Consider the following 20,674-nt stretch of genomic DNA (forward strand, 5'->3'; position numbering starts at 1 on the left):
GGTTAAATTGATAACACAATGCGCATGATGCGTTGTTGATCACGTATTATGTAAGTTATTCATACTCGTTGGGCGATTAAATCGTAGGTGTATTTGTTTGTTAGGCCAGACAAAACTTTTTAATTGGTAATTATCTGTAACAAAACAGGTATATCATAATTATAAGTATTTACTGACGTCGATGTTTTTATTAAAAAGCAACAATATGGCATCCGTATCTGCAGTATTTTGGTACTCGAAAATACGCCGGTTTTAATACCGTTACCGGATATATGTACTCAAAAGTTCGCTAGACAAACAATATGCCGGTCTCGATAATAAATCATCAAATCCTTACAAAAATTATAAATTAGCCGCGGCTTATTTTCGGGATTTCAGGGTATTTTATATCACGTGACACTTGAAATAAAATATAAAACAGCTGGCAGTATGTCTTAATATTTATATTTTGAGGGCACATTTTGTATTAATAAATGCTCTCACGTATAGTGATAGTTGACGTTTCAGCTCCTTGAAATATGGTGAGTGGATATTATCATAATAAATTGAAATTTTGATATCTTTATACAAAATAGAATTCGATTTAAGTTGGCAGAAGATATTAAAACTATTCGTTGAGAAAATACTAGGCAAAATAGTAATTTGAAATGTAGATCCTTTACGTATGATTGATTTTGAGCTTGATAAGTTTTAGAGGGTATAATTCAAATCTTTTATTGCAATCGAGATTTCCTTTAGTAGTATAGAAAGATTGTTCTCCGATGGATGTAAATATTGTGTGTGTTTCTTTTCGAAGTAATGCCAATCATTGGATTATTTGATAACAGCTTTCATTAAATATGTATTAGCAGGCTAGTTTGGTCATCTTACTTACTGTAGCAGCATTCCTTGTTGCTGACGCATATGCACCGGCGGAGTTGGAGACTGGTTTAAGGCAGCGCACACCTTCAGTACGTGAAGTGGAAGCCGCTGTTGAGAAAGCAAGGGAGATCAACCTTCTGAAGAGGGGAATTAACTTAGTAGGAAGAAATTGTAAGATATTATATTTATTTGTGGAGGCGAAACGGTAATGTTTTGCTTAAAGTAACTACTTTTATGGCAGAACAAAATACTAAATTACTGCACTGAAACACTCCAAAGACGTTGTTCTTTTCAATATTATGATTACATAATTTGAAAGAAATGATAACGTTGACTACGAAAAAATGACATTAACCTCAGCGTATTCTTTGTTTTATTAAGACAATGGCGATGTAACGAACACTTTTCCTGTTTCACACAAAATGTCGAAAATCCTTTACCTTAGCGTCGTTCCTTCGTACTGTAGATAAACAGATGAACACTTGCACGAACGGTATGATTGATCAAATAGAGTAACTATTTTGGCATCTGATATCATGTTAAAAAGGAAAATCTTTATAATAATACGCAATGAAATTTAATTCTACGCATTTTGTTCATACACCAGGGGTTCAAACATATTTAGCATTATTCATTCATCATACACTATTTCAGTGTTAAACGTCTGCCTATTTTTAAGATACTGGCCGAAGCGTCTCGAGATGCCCTCTGTCTTTGCATCATGGGACACGTCAACTGAGCGACGCAAAGATAAGCACCAGAGCGAACGATGCCTTATTGGCAGTGCGAACTTTGATGATTGAGTAATTGTTATCTTTATTTAAATTAAAATAATTTGGATATTTTGTATGTGTGTCTTACTTGGTAACAGTCGCAAAATTTAAGAGTTTCCTATATTTGTGTGCTATCATTGCCATAGGAGGCATGGAGTAGAATTTAAAATTGAAAAGCTATATTCTTTGGCGAATATCTTATATATTGCTATTATCAGTACCGTATGTTCAGTTTTTACTAAACGGAATCGTTTTACGTTATTGCAGTACAACAGTGAACACTACTACAGCTCATACAAAATCTCGTTGTTTGTGTTTGTTTAACATTATACCGACACAATTATATGTCTTATGACAACTTTCCAGCTTTTGATGGCGGAGGAAGGCCCCAGGTGACCTTCCTTGTATTATTTCATCACGGGCGAACACCTGGGTAGAACCACCGACCTTCCGTAAGCCAGCTGGATGGCTTCCTCACATGAAAAATGCAACGCACCTAACGAGGCTCGAAGCGACATCGGTGAGGAGCAAGCGATTCAAAGTCAGCGACCTTAACCACTCGGCCACAGATGCCCCCTCATACAAATATGTTTAAGCAATAAATGTTAAATTTAATGGCTATAACACCTGACTATAAAATGGCATGAAATGTTATGTTCAAATTATCTTTTGTAATGTATTAAAGCGGTGGATACAGTCTAGAAGATTTACAACACGATTCTGTTCGGGGTATTTTCAAGCGTATAAATGGTTTGAGCTGTGAGGTCCCTCAACCCAGCAATTGCGATTTTAGTAGCACGTACAGAAATGCAGACGGGTCTTGTAACAACAGGCGCAATCCGGAATGGGGGATGGCCGGAAGTGTACAACGGAGAGTTTTATCAAACGATTACGGTGAGTTATAGTCATAATATATGTCCACCTTTGTGTTTAAACTATGTAAATCTTTTTCAAAGCTTTATTTAGTGGCTGCTATATGCCTAAATTGCTTTACCTGGTTTTAACGTGCATTACAAATAACTCTCATCTGTGGTCTATGGTGGCTGATTTCTGCCATTTCGTGTTTTCATGTCGGCGGGGCGAAAACACGACAACACGAAAATTCGACAAACACCTAATTTGTCGTGTTGTGTTGTCGTGTCGGCGGGGCGAAAAAACGAAAATACGACAAATTTTACGCGAAAACTCGACCATTAAAGGGCGCCGACACGACAGATTTATCTGTCGAGTTTTCGTTTTGACGGGTATAAATGTGTCGTGTAGGCGCCCTTTATTTGTCGAGTTTTCGTGTCGGCGGGGCGAAAACACGACAACACGAAAACTCGACAAATTAGGTATTTGTCGTGTTTTCGTGTTTCGTGTTTTCGCCCCGCCGACACGACAACACGAAAACTCGACAAATTAGGTATTTGTCGAGTTTTCGTGTTATCGTGTTTTCGACCCGCCGACACGAAAACACAAAAAAAAAACGACTCATACTTTTTAGACATCTCTTATAAAATGTAGAGTAAAATGAAGTGTATATATAATTGACCTGGTTCCAGAAATATTTCACTGGGTGCGGGGAGCGGCAACAGTTAAAGAATGAATGCGGCATCGGCGAGCCGAGTGGGGTAAGTTACGGAAAGGGTTAAACCCTCATGTTAGGTGGATCAGGGCGTATCTGCCTTTAAATGTTTGAAATATATGTTTAAAACGGTGGCCTCTGCTGCATTTTTGAACCCAAATTTTGAGGTACGGAGGTTGGGTATTTTGTGTGAATAAGTTAATCTTCATTGAGGCTCGCGCATAATTATACGTAATTATTTTTCTGTTTGTACAGGCTCGAATCCTGGGCAGAGGCCGATGGCCGTGCCATCCCCCAACCAAAACTTTTTCACAATTTAGACCCAAAAATGCAACAGATGCCATCATTTCATTCCTATATTTCAAAAATGTCCGTGAGGATACTCTCTGACACTCTAAATCGGAGGGAATGACGCCTCACGTATCTCAAAATTTGGAAAAAATATGCAACAGTGATCACCATTTTATACCTATATTTAAAAAAAAATGACAAGAGAAAGATCCTGTGACTCCACTGTCAGGAGGAGGTTAACCGTACCTCAAAATTTGCAGCAGAAGCCAACATTTTATATATGTATTTCAAACATTTAAAGGTAGACACGCCCTGACCTACCTACACAACTCGGCTCGCCGATGCCGCCTTCATTTTTTAACTGTTGCCGCTCCCCGCAACTCAATGAAATATTTCTGGAACCGATTCAGTAATACATACATCACTTCGTATGCTTAAAACGATAACTGACATCTGGCATATTATTGTACTGTTTTATAATCTCAAATCTCCTAATGCAGCTTTAAGGAATTTAAATAAATTTCGAATTGGCGGTTCGTTCGAATAAAAAGAGAAATGCTTCTAAAACCCTTTACCACTGGCTTCAGAATAACTCCACATTTTATAAGAGATGTCTAAAAAGAATTTGTCGTGTTTTCGTGGTGTCGGCGGGGCGAAAACACGAAAACTCGACAAATAATTTATTTGTCGTGTTTTCGTGTTGTCGTGTCGGCGGGGCGAGAACACGACAACACAAAAACACGACAAATACCTAATTAGGTATTTGTCGAGTTTTGGTGTTTTCGTGTTGTTGTGTTTTCGCCCCGCCGACACGACAACACGAAATGGCAGAAATCAGCCACCATAATGGTCTGTCATGCTTGCCTCATAAATAATTCATGAGGGATATTTTCGTATTTTTATCAGATCTTTTTAGACAAAATTATACAAAAGAAGTTGTAATTGATTTTTCTTATCAGGAACAAAGAAGACTTATTTTACAAAATAGATTACGGTCCCGTTCAAATACTCGTTTATAGATTACCAGTAACACTTTTATCGTATATCTTTATGTTCATTTTACTGCTAACTTCTGTCACTTTTCGCTCCTATATCTTTTATCATTACATGACTGTTTAATATGAATCATCGGTAATAACTTGTGCAATATGTCCGTTCTATATTCAACATAATGTTAACTTCGTCAGTAAGTAAAAATGTATAAAAAAAAAAAAGCTAAAAAATAATTTCTGATGTCGTGTAATAAAGTACTTATTGTCATTGAATGAATGGCTTGTCGTCAATAGTCGAACCTACAGACCTTTCGTCCATCGGAACTCGGGCAATATATTTGACTAGTGACCGGCGAACCATTCAATCAGTCTGCACTGCAATACACCGCTCCTCTGTGCACTTATATCACTTGGATGATTTCAAACACTTGCTATTAAAAAAGTTTTAGCTACTTGTCAACTTGTCTAAATTTTACGGAGGTTCTTATTTGTCATTAATTACTTGTTGTTTACACACCCATCTTGGTTCCTTTATTTGGAAGTTGCTGAACCACCGTTTAAACTATGTTTGCCGTAGTCAGAATGGACTGAATAAATATATGCCTGTGCATAAACAAAATGCATAAATTGTTTTAAAATGAGGTATTACAAATTGTTTTTTTAATGAGGTATTACATAATTTTGAACCCAGTATGAGAATGATTAAATGAATATTTAATTTATCTTATAGATGACAATCTTGGTTCACCAAGAACAAAAGGCTTTAGAGGTCGGTCATTGCCAAACTCCAGGACTGTGAGTAACACTGTTCACTGTAGTTCAACCTTCCAGGAGACTCGGAGCGACAGGCTTACTTTACATGTAATGGGTTTCGGACAGTTCTTAGACCATGACATTGCTCGAACGCCTGAAACAGAGGGTAGGTGATTTTTTATAAGAGATTTATCAGTGTTGACATAGAATATGCACTAAAACATGGATCTAGAATTGATACCAAATTATAAACAATTTAGCATACTAAAAAAGGATAAGCTGATACTTCGTATTTTCATTTAAATGCTTGTACATCAATAAGCGTCTTAAAATATCCAGTCTAGAACGGTATAATGTTTAAATAACTCAGCCAAAAATGAAAATGTACCCGACCTGTAAATCCGAAATCTGTAAACAAGTTAAAAACGAAGCAAGGAATTCAAGTTTCATTATTTTTTGTGTATATTTTTCTTTTTCTATAAGAGCCCTGATCTATGGAATTCTGTGAGACTCAGTGTCTTTTTTATCATAAGTATATAAGAATCATTTTCAATATGTATATAACCGTAGACAGCGGATATCGCCTTTAAACATTATATATGATCACTGTCTAAATATATATATATTCATATTACATCGTTATGAGTTGATTAAATAACGGTGTATATTGTGTGCATGATCATTAAAATATGTCCTGTGTTTTACTTACAGTGGAGGACTGTTGCGATACAAACTTGAGAGGAGAGTAAGTTCTTTCCTTGAATGAAATTTGAGAAAACATGCACTGTAGGGACATTTCAAATTGACTTCCGTACATCATACTTTTTACTTTCTTACTTCCACCTTCTACCTTTCGCACTTCGGACTTCTGATTTCCTGACTTCTGACTTCCGACTTCCATCTTTCAAACTTTTTACGTCCTACTTCATCTCTTCCTCGCTTCCGACTTCCAATTTCTCCACTTCTAACGTATAACTTCTCATTTCTTATTTACAGTTTACACACTTCTTACTACTAACTTATTGACCTCTGACTTCTGATTTCCAACGTCCTAACTTCTTACTTCAAACTTCCCCACTTCTGTCCAATAACTTTCTGACTTCTGACGTCCAATTTCGACTCTTTTAACTTTCAACTTCAAACTACAAAGTTCTAACTTCCTGATTTCTGACTTCTAACTTTCAAACTTCTTATTTCTGACTTCCAACTTTCAACTTCTGACTTTTGACTTCCGAACTTCTAACTTCCTGACTTCCGGCTTCCAACTGCAGAACTTCTGACTTCCAGCTTTCTCTCTTCCTACCTCTAAACTAAGAAGTAAGAAGTACGAAAGTTGGAAGTCAGAAGTCAGGAAGATAGAAATCAAAAGTAAGGAAGTCGGAAGTAAAAAGTGCAGAAATTAGCAGTCAGAAGTGCGGAAGTAAGAAGTTGGAAGTAAGAAGTCAAGATGTTGGAAGTCAGAAGTGCAAAAGTAGAAGTCAAAAGTTGGAAGTACGAAAGTTAAGTATCCCTCCAGGGCTTCAATAATATTGACACTGTAGCAACTAATTTTCTATCGAAGACACCTTTATAAACTGTTAAACATTTGCACGTCTTTTTTTGAATCTGATATCTGTAAAAGCTATTGTTATTTTGTAAATACTATTACTTATTGTGGATATTATACTAGTAATCTGAGTACATATTTGGACACTAGTAGTATATCTAAAAAACGTCGCGGGGTATTTTGAAACTGTATACAAAGTGATAAATATTTAAATACTGAAAGTAAACGTCTATTTTCATTTTGCAGTATTGACAGATGTTTCAATATCATTGTACCACAATTCGGCTACGAATCATCCCCCATATTTGTTCCTGGGTATTGTATGGAAGTCAGGCGATCAGCGCCCGTGTTCTGTCCTGACGGTATGGTTAACATAGTTTTTGAATTAATGTTCACGAAAACTAACTTACTTGCTACAATGTACCCGCTTCCAATTTAACGACAATGGATAAACAGAATATTAGGATGCTGTCTTCCTGAACTTCAGTTTATGCGTCAAATCGGAGAACAAATAGTTTTGCCGAACTGGATATGTTTTCGGAGACGAGCCATGTACACTTAAGCTGGGACAGAAAATCTAATATTCTTTTTGTCCTGCAACCAATAAAACCTGTAAATGGCAACATATTGTTCTATCTTATTTGGAAAAAAAAATCTCGATAAAAATGATTTATGATATACCTTTATAAACCTACATACAATTATGTTTAAAGACCCACCACGGAATAAGTGTATTCTTCCGTGTTTCCGTGATGGTTACTATACATGATGTGCATGAACAACAAATCTTTTCTATTCATTTAAAAGAAAAATACAAGAGATTAACTTACTCAAGTTAGCGTTCCGTAATTTAGGGGAATGGTTTAGGTACAATTAATCCTAATATAACAATAATACTTATATGTAATCATTATCATGTTATATCATTATTAAACTGGTAAGCAATTTAAATGAAGTATATCTATTCATTTAAACTATCTAACTCAACGTTACAGTACAACGTATAGAAATGACATCAGACTTAATTAATCCGTCAGACTGCATATAAATACATAAAGTTGTTTTGGTATTAGCCCGGTATAACGTTATAACTTTCCCAATGTTGAGGCTGTGACAAAAGCGAACGATTTTCAGGAGTCAAGCTGGGAATCGAAAGCAATAACGTGAGGTCTTAATTCTAAAACATATCACATATAAAAATGCAAAATAATGTGTATGATTTTAAATCGGTGTATTCTCTATTTGAGAAAGTTTAATTACTTGATGTAATTGATGCATATTACTTTGGGCAATGATATTCTCGTACGCTTCTTATAAATTGTAGTGATTTTATAAATATGTTTTCAGCTACATCAAGCGGTGTTTCTTTAAGGCAACAGACGACCAGTTTAACGTCATTTGTTGACGCATCCAACGTGTATGGCTCATCTACGTCAAGTCAAGCAGAATTGCGCGAAAATGGTAAGACTTTTTACTCATTTCGATAAGAAATATTTATAATACTCATAATTCTTAACCAGCAAGTCTAAAACTTTTAACTGGAAGTGGGACATAACCGGTTTTAATACTGGTGATAGCGCTGCTGCATTTATAGGCTAATACGCAATTATTTGTTGTTTTTGTGGTGTTAATGTTGTTGTTGCCTTAAGGACAATATCTGCTTTGCTGTCAAATATCTTATAGGTATAGTCATATCTGTGCTTGGTTGTAAGGAAAATCTATTTAGTAATTACTACCTGTTTTGTGCACAGTAGTTTTAAATTGCGGACATAGCTAGCTAAGGTACAAACGTTTAAAACGAGATCTGTGAATAATTATTTCAGGGAATGGGTATCGCTTGAAGACAGCAGTTTTCGGTAACCAGGAACGACTGCCCAATGGACCGGCAGATACTTGTACTTTAACAAATTCTTCTCAGAGTTGCTCTGTAGCAGGTAACCAATATGCAGTTGAACCTCTCTGTCACTTGAATGAATATAAAGGTCTCTTTAACGTGGGTAGTAACAAATGGGCTTATTGCCATATGTAACCAATTTATCGTTTATATTTATTCGAAACTGCTGTTAAAGGATGCGACAGAGTGCTTGGCCGTTGCATAACTGATACGTCAAATACATGTGACTGTCGATGTGTGTAAGACATATACTCATTTGAGAGTCTTTTCTATCTAAAATAGTTTTGAAAAGAATAAAAATCTTCTAATTTGTTTCCAAAATTTAATGGTATTTCTCTGATAATAAGTTTTTCATTATATCTCCAACCCCGACCATTTATGGTATTCTAATATTTGAACTATATTTCGAAATCGTAATAAATATGTCCTCTCTATTTCTTTTAAAATATGTTTGTTCTTAAGTCCAATTTAGTATGCATTTAAATCGTACAAATGGCGCAAAAAACTGGAATTTTTAGCCAAGTCACCAAAGCCGCAAATTCGAATTATAGACAATAAATTCAACCTCATTGTTAGGAGGGAATGTTCTGAAAATAAGTGCGTGCTCATTTTAACATCTTTTTTTTCAAAAGTAATATGAGAGGTAATCCTTAAATATATTCTTCACCAGTATTTTTTTCAGGTTTCTATTTTTTTTCGTCAAGAGAAAACTCTTCCTTAATTGAGTACGTGGCAACATATCCTCCGACTAGCGGCGTCTCATAATTGAAAATTACAATATGCTACAAATGAGTATAGAATGTAAATTATACAGAAGAGATCTTTCTGAATAGTTTACAAAACACGAATGTCCACTTACAAAGACAATTTTCAAGAATTCAAAATATTGCTTTTTTGTACATAAACGGACAAATAAAAGCATTACTTCAGTCATTTATTGCCTTTACAGGTGATGGCAGGGTCAATGAAGTGCCGACTCTGACATCATATCATTTTCTCTTCGTAAAAGAGCACAACCGAATTGCGGACACAATAAAAGGTTCGTTTTAACTCTCAATAATATACATCTGAGGTAAGGTAAAAGATGGATGAAGCCTCGAGGGAGAGATTGTATTTTTTTGGCAAAATATACACACAGCTATATAATTATTTTTCAATACAGTGAACTCTGACTAGCTTGAACTATTGAGTATATACATACATAAAATAATGCCCGGACCCGGCTAACCGAAAGAAAACTCTGTAATCTCGTATGCACATTTATTAAAAACGGCTTTAATTTGTTCTTTGTGCTTTTTTTCCAGAATTTTACGACGATGATGAAACAATCTTCCAAGAGACAAGACGAATACTTATCGCGATCATGCAGAAGATTGTTTATGACGAATTCCTGCCTTCATTCCTGTCACGGAGAGGATTGGAAAGATACAAACTGCAAAGTTCGGCGAATTACGTATACAATCCTAATACTGATCCAACGATGTTGAATGCATTCGGCATTGCTTTCAGGTTAGTTATACATATGTAATAATTTATAAATAGGGTCAACCTGATTAAAATAATCTCCTGTTAACGCTACGCATTGGATCTGAAGACAAGCTATAAAGGGATACGTTCAGATGACCTTTCGTCTAGCCAATCAGAGCCTTGCTTTCAACATTTTGAAAGGAAAAATAGTTTACAATTCTATATTTAACCTGGGATTCCAGTTTTCAATATGGGTTTACAATTTTAACAGCTGTGTCCTCTTGTTTTTTTTCTTCGTGAAGAAATAGCATGATAAAGCAAAAAGATTATATGTATGGAAACACGTGATATTTTTTTTCCTATTTTCCATTCAAAACTGAAAAGCGTTTGTACGGTGTACCGGAGGTAAATTTCCTTACTTATAAAGCTTTATCTTTTATGTCACTAACACATTTTCCTTTCCCTTTTATTTGGTCCTATTTCTTGATTTTGCATGTCTTAAGATAGTTTAGAACTCTAAAGCTCATGTTCTTATATTCATGATATGACGAAACTTCGATTCTAAAGCCAAAATCTGGAGTCCAGTCCCTTTAAGCCAAACGCTTGTTGAAACAAGTCGTCTGACTGGTTCAAATAAAAATAGATTAGTGGAAATAAAAAAATAGCAATATTGGAAGTTCGATTATACAGAAAGATGAATTTGAATGGGTCGCCATCAGATCTATCGTAGGAAGGTCGAGCACTTCAGTCTGATTGTACGGTCATCTTCAAATTAAATATAAGGAAGACAACAAAAGAATTATGAAAATAAATTTCTCTGAACTAAATTTGATAATGCGTTTAGCATCAGAGGGAGCATAGCACATATTTTATGAAGCTGTGTGCTGGTCTGAAGACAAACGATGGAACACAACTCTGAATTTAGTGTATTTTATTTTTCCTGAATTTGTAACAACGGTAACACTATTTATTTTATTGGAACACCAATAATAACAATTATAAAGTATAAGTTAATTTAGAAATTTCCAACGTGGTTAACCAGTGATCTTATGTTACACCATTAAAGTTCAGAACCCTTCATATAGATAAATACATTAGATTATATGCAACGTTAACAATGAATATTCGAAATATGTAAAATTATTAGTTGACTAAAAAAGTAAAATGATTGGTCAGTAAGTGAAAGCATCTTGTTGACCTGAGCATAATTACTCTTAAGGCTATTGTGTAATCAAAGTGACATATGAAACCTATATTTAATTTACTTGAAAAGAAAGACTGTATTGATGTCTGTTGAAAAACAATTATGGCTTGAGGTAACATTAATTTGATCCAGTAGATCCTGTTGAAAGTGAGAACATTAAGAAATTAATATCTTTTTCCTTCTTGAGAAAAAAGAACATTTGCTGCCCTGAAGGATATATGTAATTATAGAAAAAAGAGTAATATGACGATTAAATATTTCAAACACTTTGAAAGAAATTGATGAAGTTTTGCTGCAAAGTACATAATTTGGTAGATGTATTTACTTAAAACATTACATTAAGAATTGTCTTTCTTTGGTTAGCTCAGAGACTAGATAAAATACATTACAGTTTTAATGAAACATGTTTGCAATTTCATGTGAAATTCAAAAAGACAGTGTGTTCACACCTATAGAGGATTTATAAAACTTGCTAGAAACAGTTAAAATGACGAATTGATGTTTATAATCACTAGTGGTACATGAATTGAACAAGTATGACGTTTTGAGGAAAGGCATAACGCGTAGTGGTTTATTAGTAGTATGTTTTCTTTCAGAGTTGGACATACATGGATCCCACAACGAATGCGCCTATTCAGTAGATCCCTAAACCAAATCAGCACTCCAGGTTTTACCAGGAAAACAGAGAACACCTTCCAAAATCCAGACATGACATATTTATCCAATGGATTTGAAAGGCTTGCCTACTATTTGTCTGGGAGCCAATCTCCAGAGACTGACAGGTATTTCGATCATATATTTCGGATACATTTAAAAGTGACAATAACCGTAAAATCAACTATTACTATAACCTTTTACATGTAATGGCCGCTATTAACCTTTGTCAAGTCTTATTTTGCCAAAATGAAGTGTTAGTCAAACGTATTTTCTGAAAGCGAAATAAATGTAACTTGTAGTCACGTGTCCTGATACAATTCTCAAAACCGAACAAAAATTGTTTCAAATCAGAATATTTTGTAATGTTACACACAACAAACACGACTGCCTTGGCAAAGGCGGCATGTATTTAGAAAGGCTGTTATAAACTATAATAAAAATGAGTGTAATCTTGTGCTTTACATATTATACTTAAATGTCCCAACATATTACAGTTGTTATTACCTGTCAATGACAGCACTTCAGATATGTTATATATCGTCAGTTAAAAGCCAGAACATCAGCATATGCATAAAGAATGCTGATGAGCACGTCTGGCTTTTAACTGACGATATGTTCCTGTGCAAGCTGCAGTACTAAATATCAGCCGTTTCAATAATCATTTATTAAATGCATATATATTTTTATGTATTATCTATCCCTCACTTTACCTTAAACGTTAACACTTAAGATATGTTCAATTGTATAAAATTATAAAGTAAGTTAAATATAAAAATGATATTAAAATATATATTCTGTTCTGTTCCGATCTATAAAACAACATTTATAAATGAATTCACAGGTTTAATTAAAAGTTACTTCTCTTTAAATGTAATAATTACAATAACTGTACATCAACTAAATCTAAGTAATATATATTTTAACAATGCAAATTGTTTGTGTTATTAAAACCATATTAACTCTGCATGGAAATGTGTGCATAAAAAGCTAGAATATTAGAAAATGTTGCTTCATTTTTCTCATCATTTACGCTTACTACATTTCATCTGAAATAATACGTCATTTAAAATTAAAAAAAAACATATATATATATATATATATATAGTAAAATTTAATTCCTACGATATCCGTTGAAAAACTTCAGAGTTATTGAAGAAGCCATAAGAAGCCGGCTATTTTTAGATACAGACAATAACATAGCATTTGATCTTGCGGCACTCAACATCCAAAGAGGACGGGACCATGGACTTCCGTCGTACAACGAATACAGGAAGTGGTGCGGATTGTCCTCTGTTCGTAGCAATTGGGATTATTTTTGGGGCAATTCTGGTCTCATTGATCACACAAATCATGCAAGACGAATGTTAAGAAATGCTGGTTATAAGTAAGTAAAAGTTGAAGTTGAAATTTGTCCATTACGAATGTCTACATGCAGGTCTCGAAATTCATTCGGTGAACTTCTACATTTAACAACTGTGAAATCATTTATTTCTATAGGCATAACATTTCGTGACTTTTGCCAAATCTACTCCACGGGGGCTCAAATTCATGGTTACTAAAGTTAAAAGATGAAATATATATAGGAATGTTTCGTGTTTGCTGGAATTTAATTTTATGAAATGACATGCATGTTACCACGACAGTTAGCTTGCCCCCACCCCTACCATCCCACGCAAAAATTAATCGTGGCTGTTTCCAAAAAGACTACTCCATGGGTCTCAGATTCATGGATATCAAGTTGAAAATAAGAAAATATAGGAATGTTCTTTGATTTAATTTTATGAAATGACATACATGTAACAACGAAATGCACAAAAACTAATCCCCGCGAAAATTAATGATTTTAGAGTAATTAGTTTGGATCCTGTGTACGGTAGCGAGGATGGTTTTAAAATTGCAGGATCTAACACCTTTCCACTATTGTCTGAGGCCTTAAATTACATACTACTTGAAGAGTAATCCGACTACAAGACATCAACAGTAACATGTTAATGTACTCTGTGAATTTTATGATAGCACGAAAATCTGTTTATATTCACAATTATTATATTGTGCAATATTATCTGAAGCATTAAAAGCATTCAAACCTGTATTAGGCGGTCAGCAAATAGAGTGACACAGTCTGGCTGCTTAAGGCAATTGGGCGGTTGATACAGGTTGCCGCTTAGATAGGTTCAACTGTACTTTCAATATTTTCATGTTTAACATTATACATTCATCATGTGTGTTAGAGAAATGAAAAAGACATAATTCATTTATGCAATTTACATCTCATAACCATTTAATACAGCACTGTTTAACATACGTAAAATTATACCAATATAGATCACCACTTGATATCGACCTGTTTGTCGGCGGACTAACGGAGACTCCTCTAAGGGGCGGGAATCTTGGACCTACGTTTGAGTGTATAATTGGACGGCAGTTCCAACGGCTGAAATTCGGAGACAGACTCTGGTACCAGAACAAAGATGCTGGATTCACAGACGGTATGATTAAGCTTTCAGATAAACTTAATTCTGGATGGATAGAAACGGGTCTTTATTTAGGCGCTATAAGTAGCCAAATTGTCAAAAGTAGCTTCGAAAACACGGAAAACAATGCTGCCAATGAAAGTCGCATTTGAGCTTCACTCTGCTGCTAAAGTTAATTCACATTGACTTGTCTGTCATTAAACTGACAAGGTGACTGTCTAAGTTCGGCCAACATTTTGTTATAAGATACACGTCCCATATAAGCTATTACTGTGCTTAGCAAAAATGATTTGTTTAAAAGTCACAAATACATACAACACCTTTATTGCTTTAAATGGTTTGTTTTCCTTACTTTCAGATCAAATTGCAGCTATTCAGAGATATTCATTATCCAAAGTTCTTTGCAACAACTAAAACTTTGAAAGAGTCCACTTTCCGAGTGCATTTGAGTCACGGTAGGTTCATCTATCATGACTTTTGTACACATTGACTTTTCCTGTAACTACAATAATATTATAATATATATTACAATATTTAAGTTTGTATTATGTACTGGAATGTAATTTATAATATATATATATAATATTGCAATAGTAAGGTTAAACCAGAATCGAAACCACTACACGCAAAATCGTGTAAATTATGATGTATAAATTGGAAAAAAAAACTTAATAAAGAGAGTGTCTTTTCATATTGAATATATTCAAAGAGTTAGTAAAATAACAAAATGCGAGACTGTGCCAAGTATTTTATCATTTTGTCAACAGAACAGAACAGACATTTTATTGATATCTAACTTGAACATTTACAGTTTATCGTTACATATAAACAAAATCATACATGCACAGAGTAACGTAAAACTAACAAAGGCAGACAAAACATCAATCATCTGTTGCAATGAATTCAGTAATTCGATGATCTTAATTTAAAGGGATATTTTTACAAAACATAGCCAATTTATTCAACGCTTTAACATGTGTATCATTTAACAATCGTGTGAATTTTAGTATACTTGTGTGTCTTTGGTAATATCTATGAGTATATTGTGTTCTTAATAAGGCATAATAAACTGGACTTATTAACGCAAAACGATATTCATTTTTAATTTCGTTTCATTGACAAAGCGTACATTTTCTATCGTTTCTGTCTATGTTTCTATGTCTACCAGTGGTGGGAAGATAAACGTAATTTAGCTAAAATATTTTTTCATACTATAACAATTAATTTTGCCAATCTATTCTGATATTTTGAAGTCTTGTTTTAATTCTTTATATAAAACAAAGAAGATCTTGAACAAATATCTTGTCTCCGGATATTTATATACATGTCAGTAAGTGTAGTACGCAAAACAGGCACAGACATATTAATATTTATGGAAGACGGAAATATCCATAATTCATGAAAGCCTGCGTTTTGTAATAAATACCTAACGTTTGAAGACCAATTAACAGCATTATTATTTTCAGCATCGTATCTTAAGGCTTATTATATATGTAGTGCTTGTTAAAAACATTTATTATTCTTTTCAGCAATTAACTTTCAAAAATATTTGACAATTCTAACCTGTCAAACTACATATAGTGGGTACGAAGGTTCTACAAAAAAGTTTTGGCATTGGGTTCGGATTTCTTAAGTGCTACGTTTTATCAAAATTATCATTAATACAAAACTTTAAAGTATTTTCCCTGTACCGAAACACATTTTTGTAACCTTTTTACCCAAACGCGAAAAGCAGATAAATAATAGTAGTCTTCTCTTGGTTTCTGTTTGAGACACTGATAAATGGCGATGCCAAGAGAACTTCTGGACTTATATTTCTTTCCAGAAAGCATTTTCTTAAGTCTTGGAAATACAGAAATTCACAGGGACTCAGGTCAGGTGAATAAACTGAATGGTTTAGAACTTCCACCTTTTCAGAAGCCAAAAAAGACTTAACAACCTCGCACTTGTAAGAGGAGGCATTGTCGTGTATAAGATGGACTCGTGACCTTTGCTTGGACATTTCTAATTGTTAAACCTTTTCACTTTCATCAGTATAAAGTTATTGTAGAATCGTCCAGTGATTGTATGACCAGATGGACAAGGCACTTGAACGACTGGTCCACTAGAATTAAAGAAAATAGCGTACTACATCTTTTTCGAACTTGCGGTTCTCTTGGCAATACAGGGGCGTTTTTGATCTTTTCGCTTCCATTGCTTATTATCAGCCCTTCTATGTGGCACAAACGTGTGCACCCTGGTTATCATCTAGAAGTAACCCGACTATCACAGCCTTTGTATGCTTTCAAAAGTTCCCGGGCGGATTTAAGGCATGTTTTTTTTTTTGCTTCTCAGGGAGCAAATGAGTACCCACCTAGCGCAAACCTATCTCAGGCCTAAACGCTTTTCAGAATTGTTTGAACACTACCTTCTGATGCCAGTACAACATATAATCACGCATCCTGTTCGACCACAGCTTTTACAGCAGCGATGTTTGCTTTGGTAACAGCATACCTCACAAGAATAATTTGATATAAATGCTACATACGAATCAAATAAATTCAACATAATGTTTACAGATACTTAAAAATATTTTGTTATGGAGAATAATGTTCCAATAATTTTGGAGCTTGGCCTGCGAGCGTTTTAGTTGCGGACATAAAGGATCCATAACTGAGTACTTAACGAAATTAATAAGTCAGTGTAATATTCTTTCATCACACGTTAGCCTTTCCTGCTCAAGCATCAAAATTGCATCTTTCTTATTATAGATAAAGTGAACTTTACAAACGTCTACCAATAACAAACTCAACGTTAAAATGTTACAACATTAGTATGATTACTAAAATTATTGCATCGTTATTTCACCACACGACGTCAAACATGTGATAAAAGAGATTTTACAATATGTTGTTGTTTGTTATCAATTATTCTTTAAAACATAGATCACCGGGAGAAGGAGATTGGGGAAACCATGGAAGTTGGTGGAATTCTGGAAACTCAGGAAGTTGGGGAAATTGGGGAAACTACTATCGTTCTAATGACTGGTACGATGATTGGGACTGGTCACAAAATCCAGGAACAAATGGCAGGTAAGAAAATATTAGTGTGTACACGCTACATTATCCAGGAACAGTTAATGTGTAAGTTAAACTGTATTATTAAGAACGGTTGCTGTGAAAATATAAGCTGTATTTATTTCGGGGGTCTCCGTGACCGAGTGGTTAAGGTCGCTGACTTCAAGTCACTTGCCCTTCACCAATATGGGTTCGAGCCATCATTTGAGGAAGCCATCCATCTAAATGCTAAGTTGAAATGCAGCTTAGTCGTGCCTTTAAAAGGCTTTTGTAGCTCTGATTTCAGACAAGTTGTTTAGTACATTGGTTTACTTACATGTCAGACTGACCATGTTTTTACTTTTTTACGTTCTAAACGCGTTTAAATCCGAGTTTCCGTTATATAGGTCACTGACCTTTTCAAGGCGGTTCCCCTATTTTCAACTTGCTTTATGTCAGTTTTGTATCGTATGTTATGTATATTGTCTTGTTTGTTGGTGATGCTACTTCCATTATCCCCTTTGCCCCCTACTTTTATGCCAGTCACTAAGTATTGTTTTTCGTTGTTCAAGAGTCAATTCAGTTTTGCTATAACAGAATTCTGCTTCAGCCGGTGCTTGAAGTGTGTTGCAATGTCATGACCTATCTTGAACAGACTTAGTCAAACCAAATCTCCTTTTATTTTGCCTGGTTGCGTTCTGCGCTTCCAAAGGAACTTCTGTTTGATATTATTGACAAATTTCCAGATTTAGGGGGCTGTATTTTAAAGGTAAAGTAAACTGTACTTATTGATTTATCATTTGTTTAGTAATCGGCTTAACTAGGAGTAGACAATAAATTCTATAAGAAGATTCCTTGGAAGCAAAGAATGCAACCAAGCAAAATGAAAGCAGATTCAGTTTCATTGAGTCTGTTCATGAGAGGTAATGAAATATGCAAAACCTCTCGAGCCCCCAAGCATAGGATTAAGCGGAATTCTAATATCTAGATATTGAATGGACTCCATGATCACAAAGGACTAGAAAATGTAACACAGAATCCGTGTACGGGGAGACTTTAAACCTCATTCTTAAAGTGTTTAAGGTGTTTGTCCAGCACTTATAGTGTTGTATCTTTGCCACATATTTCAGGGCAACTCTAACATCTTGCGGCGAAATTCCCGATCTTGATCTTGCTGAATTCGAACCAAACTTTTCTAAGAAAACGATGACAGATGAGCTTCGGAGCAATGTTGACATTAAGGAAAAACTGGAACGAATGCTTGAAGAGATAGGAGAAATGTGACAAGACACACATTTTTTAAAGTTGAAAATGACTTATATCTTAATGAAATGTAAACAAAGATTTAACTTCACTAATTGTCCATCTTATTCTATATATCTGCATGAATGTTTCTGATGTGTCATGTTTGTCTATGTAATTGTTTCAAGATATTGTCTGGTTTCTTACTTGTTTTCTAATGCTGAACTTAAACGCTGTATAAAATATATGTCAAATAAAATAGCTCTTCGTCAAAAATGTTGTCAACATCTTTGTTTTGTAGGAATTTGTTTGTGTTTCATTTTTGATTTTTTGTCAAGATTTCAACACAGTAACTGAAAAAAGCACCTTTAGTTGTTGGTTTTCGTAAATAAAACTTACAATCTCTATACATCTTTACTGATAAAATATTTTTACGATTACCTAAAGTTATTCGTGCATTTAATTAAGATAATTCTTTTTTAGTGAATTAGTAAAGCTTCATGTCAAAACAGATTCGTTTAAATACTGATTTAATCTTTTGAATAATACATGTATGTAAAAAATAGTGTCGAAAACTTAAATGCATGATACAGGTGTACTGAAGTTGTCAAATTTTCCATTATTATCTTTGTAATGATGCGGGTTGCATGGCCCTTAAAGGTGTACACATGTATTCAGATTCACGTTGAAATATCTACTTAAACGATACTTGTTTACATCTGTGTTATTTTCTATATATAATATCAATTGCTATCTGTTATAAACAGAACTTACTTTTAATAAAGTTCATCCAGAGGCATGTGCTTTTAAGTGCCAAGTCATAAATCATTTCTACCAGTGAGTACGTCTTCGTCAAATGCCAATATACTTTAACTGGTGCTAGATACCTGATTTCCAGTAACATTTAATTTAGTTTTCTGTTTTCAAAAATACTATCATACGTATTGCAGTTTTTATATCAAATGCTTACGTTTGTCCGAGATTAAGACAGTTTAAATTGTGTGTTGTATGTTATACAGATGTCATGGCTGTTGTATTTATATTTTGTAAGTTTTAATAATCATAAAAGAAAGACATTATTTCCATTATAGCTAAGAGAGTGCTCTTATTTGACAAGGGTGACAGCGGGGAATAGTCACAAAATAACAGATATATAATTATATATCTATTCTGTCCATTCCTTTTCTGTATTTCGGTTCAGCAAGATACATGGACTGATATGTATAAGAAAAAGGTTAGAAGTTATATACAAACATACTTTCACGAAAACAAATGCTTTTTACTGACATGATTGATACAATAGTTAATATTTACAGGGTCATCTCTTATTATAGTTGTTGTTTGTAAATATGTTATGTTTGTATGTATATACATGTGTCTAGTTGGTGGTGTATGGGCCGGAGGCCTGAATCACAATAATGATTTGATTTGATTTTTTATTTGAAATATATGTTTCTCTTGAAATGTTTCCGACTTGTCAACGTAACTAATCATGGTTAAGAAATGGTTACGGTTTAGCAGTGTCTCTCCAAATAAAATGAAAGCGTTGTGTTTTACATGAAAACTGGAAATGAAATAAAACCTGTTTATTACGCTACAAAGGAATAGTCATTGATTAAACCTACAGAAAAACGCCGGTCAACAATGGCTCAAGAACCCGGCTGAATCAAGCCGTTTGGTGTGGTCCCTGGGCATTTCTCTTTTATTCTGTTATTCTTATTGCTCGAAAGGTAGCTTTTTATTTATCCCATTGTGACTTTGAGTGTTCAGTATTTTTTGTCAAATTGAAAGGTCTCCATGATCCCAAAAGTCCAGGAAATATTACAGTACAAAAGTTAGAAAATAGTCTAGTATTTCTTTGAGGCAATTTTTTAAACAAGATTGACCTTTTTGCACGTAATTGGCAACTACAATGTTC

The 20,674-nt window shown here is 34.3% G+C and overlaps 1 protein-coding gene across 2 annotated transcripts; it reads left to right on the plus strand.

Annotated features, from left to right (window-relative positions):
• Positions 1–363: 363 nt before the first annotated feature.
• On the plus strand, positions 364–20,357 carry LOC123538598 (peroxidase-like protein). Of its 2 annotated transcripts, none has more exons than XM_045322814.2 (17): positions 364–521; positions 852–1,032; positions 1,541–1,664; positions 2,320–2,528; positions 5,215–5,403; positions 5,949–5,982; positions 7,030–7,145; positions 8,131–8,244; positions 8,607–8,717; positions 9,627–9,716; positions 9,982–10,186; positions 11,945–12,130; positions 13,150–13,389; positions 14,331–14,494; positions 14,838–14,934; positions 17,404–17,550; positions 18,645–20,357. In XM_045322814.2, exons 1-15 carry the CDS (start codon positions 519–521, stop codon positions 14,891–14,893), a joined length of 2,022 nt encoding a protein of 673 aa, XP_045178749.2. In that variant the 5' UTR covers positions 364–518; the 3' UTR covers positions 14,894–14,934; positions 17,404–17,550; positions 18,645–20,357. The 2 variants fall into 2 exon arrangements, with proteins under 2 accessions (XP_045178749.2, XP_045178748.2); XM_045322813.2 differs by having other exon boundaries at positions 377–521; positions 849–1,032.
• Positions 20,358–20,674: the final 317 nt, after the last annotated feature.

This window comes from Mercenaria mercenaria, chromosome 18 (genome assembly GCF_021730395.1).
Source record: "Mercenaria mercenaria strain notata chromosome 18, MADL_Memer_1, whole genome shotgun sequence".
In the NCBI taxonomy this organism is placed as follows: Eukaryota; Metazoa; Mollusca; class Bivalvia; order Venerida; family Veneridae; genus Mercenaria; species Mercenaria mercenaria.